Source organism: Eulemur rufifrons, chromosome 16 (assembly GCF_041146395.1).
Source record: "Eulemur rufifrons isolate Redbay chromosome 16, OSU_ERuf_1, whole genome shotgun sequence".
Lineage (NCBI taxonomy): Eukaryota > Metazoa > Chordata > Mammalia > Primates > Lemuridae > Eulemur > Eulemur rufifrons.
The window spans coordinates 43,218,276-43,225,909 of NC_090998.1; the positions used below are offsets into that span (position 1 = coordinate 43,218,276).

The 7,634-nt window shown below is 32.7% G+C and overlaps 1 protein-coding gene across 1 annotated transcript; it reads right to left on the reverse strand.

Moving 5' to 3' along the window:
- Window positions 1-3,986: 3,986 nt before the first annotated feature.
- On the reverse strand, window positions 3,987-4,925 carry LOC138396940 (olfactory receptor 6C76-like). The gene has a single exon (XM_069490747.1). The coding sequence runs from the start codon at window positions 4,923-4,925 to the stop codon at window positions 3,987-3,989; it is 939 nt and encodes a 312-aa protein (XP_069346848.1).
- Window positions 4,926-7,634: the final 2,709 nt, after the last annotated feature.

Genomic DNA, 7,634 nt, shown 5'->3' on the forward strand with positions numbered 1-7,634 from the left:
AAATTGGATCAATGTTGTGCCACTGAGAACACTAGCCTCTACCTTAGGACTGAAGCTCCTGTCACTTCACATTATGTCTCATCTTTTCCTGAGAGAAGCCTACATCCAATAACTGGTTGTTAAAGGGATATAAAGGTCCAGCCACTTGCCTCTACTTGGACAAACTGTCAAGGGTCAACCTAGTCGAGAGCTTCCTGCAGGATCAAAGTTAAGACTTTGCTGCAAGTGTGTCTTAGTGCTTCCTCATCCCAGACATGCTTCCTTTACTCTCCCACAATAGTTGATCCTGAAATAATTTCCCAATAAATCTTCTTTATACAAATCTACATCTCAGAGTTTGTGCTCCAAAGACTCCTTCCTTCAACAGTTGGCATGTGAATAGATGCAATTCCTGCTAGATTCTCAGTTAACTCAATGAAGTATTTAACATATATAGAAAGATATACATTCAGGAAGTAATTCTTATGACATAGAGAGATTTAGGTTTATGATTTTGCTGTCCTGAAACGCTTTATTTCTGAGAGGACAGTTACCATATTCAGAGGTAGGCACTGTAAGATGAATCTAATAAAATCAGTGCTTGCTTTCAAGAGTTCAAAACTTAATAAATTACAGAACTATGGGCATCCATTTTTGGCCATCGTTAGGAATTGCACTGAGTTATCATCATCATCATCATCATCATCATCACTTAAAGATAGTGTTTTATTCAGAGACTGGAATTGTGTGAATTTTTATCTTGCCAATCATCATGCCATACCTCAAAATATTGAAGAATTAGCTACAAACACAACATGGGAAAATAAGAAGTTTACATACCTTTTTCTTATTAACCTTAGCAATTCATAACCTTAGCAATTATCTTATTAGGTGGTTTTTTTTTTTTTTTTTTGGTAAATTATGCTATATCTTAAGCAAGGACAGTGCTCCCAATATATTTTAATATCTCTCTTATTTGGATATCCACTCATACACCCCCTTAATTTCTCTGTTTATTTGTGAAGAAAAACAAAGATGCAAAATGATTGGGTTATGAGAGGATCCTGATTTTACTTATTGACCCTAGGATTTAGAAACAATAGCAAGTGAAAGACATAAGCAAAATGCATGTATGTGACTAATTAAAAGAAAAAAATTCTACCTACTAGTAAGTACAGCCATTCAGGAATCTGGCCAATAAGATTAGTGTTCTTACATCCTAAGGAAAGATTAGTGGAGCAAGATGAAATTAGAATACCAGCCAGATACATTCACCCAACCCAAAAGCTGAAGCCATCATTACCTTGATACACCTATTGCCCACTCTTTGCTGCTGACTGATTGGGGAATGCTGATACTAGAAGAAATATAGTCTTTGGAATCAGGCAGCAATAAATTTGAATTCTGTCTTTCTTACGATTAGGTATGTGACCCTGAGTTATTTACTCTGATTCTTTAAAACTTTTTTTTCCACAATATAAAATCAAGATCAATTTGTATTACTTTTTTTGTTTGTGTTTTTTGCTTTATTGAAAACTCTCATTAGTGTACACAAATACCTAGGCACAGATTAGTACCTAGTACTAAATAGCAGTTCTTATATTTTCTAGCCTACCTCATTATATCAGGGTGAATTTAAGGATATGGAAGGGAAGTCTTGCACATAAATAAAAAGTGTGTCAGTGAGTATTATCTCTGTAACTATCCATAGTATCAAATGCAATAGTTGTAAAAATTGGGGTACCCAGGTTTTGAATTTTGTGGTGCCAGTTCACATAAACATTACATGAGAAAGTAAGACTTTTCATAGATTTTAATACAATTTTAGTTTTCCTTTTTTCTCTGCTAGTCTTAAAATAGCTGTCTTCTTTACTGATGTAATATTTGAAAATGTAAGAAGGGGCATGGACAATTTAATCAAATATGTCAAATGGAAATTAGGAGATAGTTGAAGAAAGTTGTGTAAATCATAACATTCGTTATGTCACTTACCTTCTATCTAACTTGCTTAAGCTTAGTATTTATTATGAAATATTTATTATGAAAACTTATAAATACTTTAGAGAGAATAGTATAATCAACACTACGAACTCATCATTTAGCTGTGACTATTATAAACATTTTTATTTTTATTTAGTCTTTCTCTGCCTAATATTTTTGAGGACAATTTTAAAACAAATAACTGATATGGTATCATTTTACCCCTAAATACTTCATTATTTAACTCTAACAAAGAATTTAAAAACATAACTCTAATAACATTATCACATTCTATACATTTTTAAATTATCCAAACATTTACAAAATGCTACTTTGCAGTTTCTTTGGTTAAATTAGTATCAATTTGAGGTCTACATATTGTACTTGATGAATATGTCTCTTAATTTCTTTTAAATCTAGAATAATGTTCCCTAACCTTCTTTTTTCTATGTGTTTGGTTTGTTGAAGTAATTGACTTATTTGAATATAGAATATGCCATATTCTGAATTGGATAGTTTGGATTTGTATGGCATCATCTAACATGCTTAGCTATCTCCTATATTTTCTATAAAATGGTAGTTACATATAGACATTTGATTTTTAAATAGTTTTAGAATACATAATTTCAATTTCTCCAAAAACCTTTTTGGACTAAACTTTATTAATCACTCTTATTACTAGTACTTGGTACAATTAAACACATTGATTCATTTTTCTGGGTTTCTGTAATAAATATATTTTTTCTTTACAACTAGATCCCATGCTTCTAGAGAACTGGGCTTATGTGATTTATTTTGTTGTCCTTGTTTTCCCCAATAAGATATGCTAAATATATGCAATAGTATAAATAAATTTATACTTAACACTACTTTTTTCCTCTAATAGTTATTTTATACTTCCAAATTAGCCTTAGAATATCTCATAATACATAATTAGTTATTATACTATTGTGTTATAGATGTAGACTCTCTAATGAACACAGTTAGTTACAAGATGAACAAGGAACAGATGATCAAGTATTAAATGTAATCTTTCTTGGCTGAATTTTATTACTTATCAAATTACCTAGACTTAGTGTACACATATGATTTAATATTTATCTATAGCAAATAAAAATATCATATGATTTTTTTGTTACACTAGTACAGTATGAGCTTTTTTTAAATTCTCAAGACAAAAATTGTCATTGATATTTTAATCTCAATTTCACACTTTTAACATCGTGGAAAAGAAAAACAACTGAAAATTTGTACCAGGACAGAAAAATGTGGGCAAAAACAAAATCCCCAAAAAGTAAGACCATATAATTGTTTTACATTTATTAAGATTTTATAAAAACTTAAATATAAGAACTGAATATACTCCTTATATGTGAAAATAACTGTCTCAATGAACTAATACATTAATTTGATAAAAATAACATTTCAAATATTAACTATATTTCAATAAAAAAAGAGGAGAAGAATAAGTCAGATTTGAAAATTCTTGCAATGGAACGGAAAAAAATGTTTTATTATTTTGAAAGGGAAATCATTATTGGGGAAAGACAGTTTATGTAAAGAAGTTAAAGGACAAATATGATTTTATATTAGACAATGTAATAGAAAAATTTGGTCCCGGGCTAGACACTTTGTAATTTTCCTTAGTAATTAATTTCCCTTATATGCCTCATATGATTCTACTTTTTTTTTATTTCAGGATATTATGGGGGTACAAACATTTTGGTTACATCTTATGACTTTGCCTCACGCAAGCCAGCATTTGAGGCGTGTCCTTTCCCCCATACAATGCTCACCGCCTCCATTAGTTGTGAGTTTACCCAGTCCCATCCCCCCAAGCCCCAGTGAATATTACCACCATGTGCGCACCTTAGTGTTGATCAGTTAGTGCCGATTCAATGGCGAATACATGTGGTGCTTATTCTTCCATTCTTGTGATACCTCACTTTGGAGAATGGGCTCAAGCTCAATTACAAAAAACGATGGTGATCTAGCACCTCTTATATTTTCCTGGATAGAGCTTGATTCTACTTCTTAAATAAAGACAGAACTCTTTGTAGCAAGTCCTTAAATGCTTGTTTCACCTGCTGGTTCCTTAGAGTATAAATGAAGGGGTTCAGAAGTGGGGCAACTGAGGTATTGAGCACTGAAACTCCCTTCATTAAGGATATCCTCTGTTTGGCTGAGGGTTTAATGTACATAAAGATACAGCTGCCATATGAGAGGGAGATGACAATCATGTGAGAAGAACAAGTGGAAAAAGCCTTTCTTCTCTGGTTGGCAGAAGGGATTTTTAAAATTGTTAGGGCAATATGTGTATATGATAGAATCACTAATACCAAAGTGACCAGGAGAGTCACCAAAGCTAAGACAAAACTCATCATTTCCAACAAATGTGTATCTGTGCAGGAGATCTGCAGTAGAGGAGCAGTGTCACAGTAAAAATGATCGATGACATTGGAGTCACAGAAATCCAGCCCTAGGCCTAAGATAAGCCCTGGAAAAATGATGAGGAAACCAGCGATCCAAGAGCTAAGAACTAGCTGAATACAGAATTTGGTGCTCATGATGGTCATGTAATGCAGAGGTTTACAGATGGCAACGTAACGGTCATAGGACATGACAGCCAGGAGATAAAATTCAGATGCACCCAAAAGGAAGGCAAAAAATAACTGAGCTGCACAACAGTTATAGGAGATGGTTTTGTCACCAGTTGCCATGCTAACAAGCAATTTAGGGATACAGACTGTTGTATAAGAAATTTCTAAGAAGGAAAAATTTCGAAGAAAGAAATACATAGGAGTCTTGAGATGAGAATCCAGCAGAGTGAGGGTAATGATAATCAGATTGCCTGAGACGCTTAGCATGTAGGTGAGAAGCAGGAAGAAAAACAGCATTATCTTCAGTGTCGGATTCTCTGTCAAGCCTACTAAGACAAACACTGTCACTGTTGTACGGTTTTCCATTGCTGCTTCTGCTCTGGTAAAAATGCTGAGAAAATTATACAAAAGTACCAATGATAAAATGTAAAGATAACAAATGTTGAAATACTGTAATTGCTATTGATTATATATACTAATGAGAAACTTTTTTGAAATGATTTATGTAAGATAAACTCTAGCAAAATCTGTTATGTTGCACACAGTGAGAAAAATAAATATTTTGTGCAAATCTGCAGAAATAAAAAGATTATCTTATAAATCATCTTTAAATTCTGCTTTAGTTATACTTATGGGGATGAACTAAAAAGTTGAACATGCATGCAAAAAAATAGATTTTCTTAATATGTAAGAGCTGAAATGTCACATTGCTTACACAGACTGATGGACAATTGGAAAGTAATTGCCTCAAGGAGCTGACCTTAAATGAAAAAGAGAAACATAAATGTCCATGAAAACTGACAACTGACAATAGAAATCCATCTTTAGGCTTAAGATGAAAATTGGAAGAAATTCAGTATAATAATGACTATGGCTCTTTAGTTGTTTGGTCTTTGGCACATCTACTTAACTAACAACAATCTTAAATTTGTTTTTCTTTTAATAGATTTAGGGGCAACAAGCTGAATCCCATTACATGTATATACTGTATAGTGGTGAAGTCTGGGCTTTTGGTGTACCCATAACCCAAATAGTGTGCATTGTACCCCATAGTCTTTTCTGATTTTTTACACTGATAATTCATTGTATTATGCCTATTCCTATCTCTTCATTTTTTTCTGCCACTTTTCACTTTTACAATCTCCTATTCCAATACTGAATCCCTCTGATTGCATAGTAAAACTGACACAAACAGAATTAACGGATTCAGTGTTTCTGCTGGTCATAGTTCTGAAAATGGAAAGAGAATAATAAAGTGCAATGCAAGAGATAGTGTACAAGGGATCAGAGAGGAAGAAAAATGAAATACAGAAGAAGAAGAAAAAGAAGACAAAAGAAGAAGAAACAAGGTAAGACAATAACGGAAGAAAATAAAGAGAAAACCTACCATTAAGACTGGATTTTTCTACAGATAACACAGTGACTGTTAATTAGCTCTTCGCTTCTTGGCTGATACAGAGACTTAGTTACAACAGAACTGCAATTTGCTTCCATCTATGAGAAAACAGAGGAGAAATTTTTACTCTGATGATCAGTCACTGAGCAAGTGTTTAGACACATGTTGGTATTACCAACTGCCCTAATATGATATGATCAGTCAAAAGCCAATCAACTCCAAATGGAGTTGATTATGTGGTTGAGAATTTGTAAGTCTCATTATGCTAAATACCATGAAACCTCTAGGTATGAAGAGTTTCATCTCTTGAGGGCAAATTTTTTCTTTGATGACTTCATTATCAATAACGAACATTTATTAAACAATTTTTGTAGGTCCATGGAGTAGGCAACACTCAGGATATACACTGAGGAATCAAAGAAGTATGAGACAACATCCCTGACAATTGCAATTTACCAATATATGTAGGAGACAAGATGAATGCACTAGGATAATTATACAAATATGTGATAAGCTTACAGGTAAATGGGGTTCATTTTTACTATGTGTTATAGGAGACTAGGAGAGAAGATCTTTATGGTGCTTGGAGCATTTGAGAAAGATAATAAGAGAGGACGGATCCTCACCTAGGCATTGGAGACAATAGGAAGTAGAACAAAGCATGTTCAGGTAGGATAAACAGTGTGAACAAAGATACATAAGAATTAAAACTCATTAATTGACTAAAATTTATGAGAGAATATGAAGAGTAAGTGAATGAATAAATAAACAACCAGTTTTCTCCAGGGACTATCTAAAGCTCTGGAGATTCTGGTTATTAACGCCAAAGCATAGTAACATCTTCCTAATATTTGAATACCTTCTCTCTTACCTTAGGGACAATCTGTGAGGAAACTAATTGCATTAAAATGACTACAGTCACTTGAGTCAGAAACGGAGTCCTGTCATTCCCACAAGGCAGAATTTTATCAAATCAGACCGAACTTTTCTCCTTTCTCCCAACTCCCTGGATATACACTGTAACAGTGTATTACGATATGTATAACAAGCCTATCACTTTTATTTACATTTCCATTAAAAACTAAAAGAAATGTTTCCCTCCTTTTAAAATAATGAACAAATTTTTATTAATAAAATCAAATTCTGGTCTTCCATCATTAAATGTAATATATAATGTAACATAAGCCTAATCAGAGTAATTAAAATCAAGTAAGAGTGATTAAATTTAAATCTATTAAAATAAATGAAGTGTTCCTAAGAGTTTTAGAGAGATTTATCTTCAATAACATGTGGATTTATAAATCAGTCTAAAAAACACATTAAAACTTACAAACTGTTGTCCTTAAAGGTATGTAAATGGACTTATTCAGGCAAAAGATATTGTTCATTGATGTTCACAATCCTTATATTCCTGCTACAGGATAAAACATTCAGATTTTTTTTCTCCTTCCCCGGAATCACACTGAAATGTGTCATTTTTGAATAAGTTTTAACATTTGTGGACATCTTGTGATTCTAGCTCATATTGGCAGTTTAAAGTATCTAAATTTATCTTTTGTTCCTCATATTCAGTGAGTTTTTAAATTAATACAAACAGTACTAAAATGAACCAACTATTTATCCTATCAAGTGAGTATGGTTTGTTTACTTTCAGAGAATGCCCTAAAGGAGATTTTTTA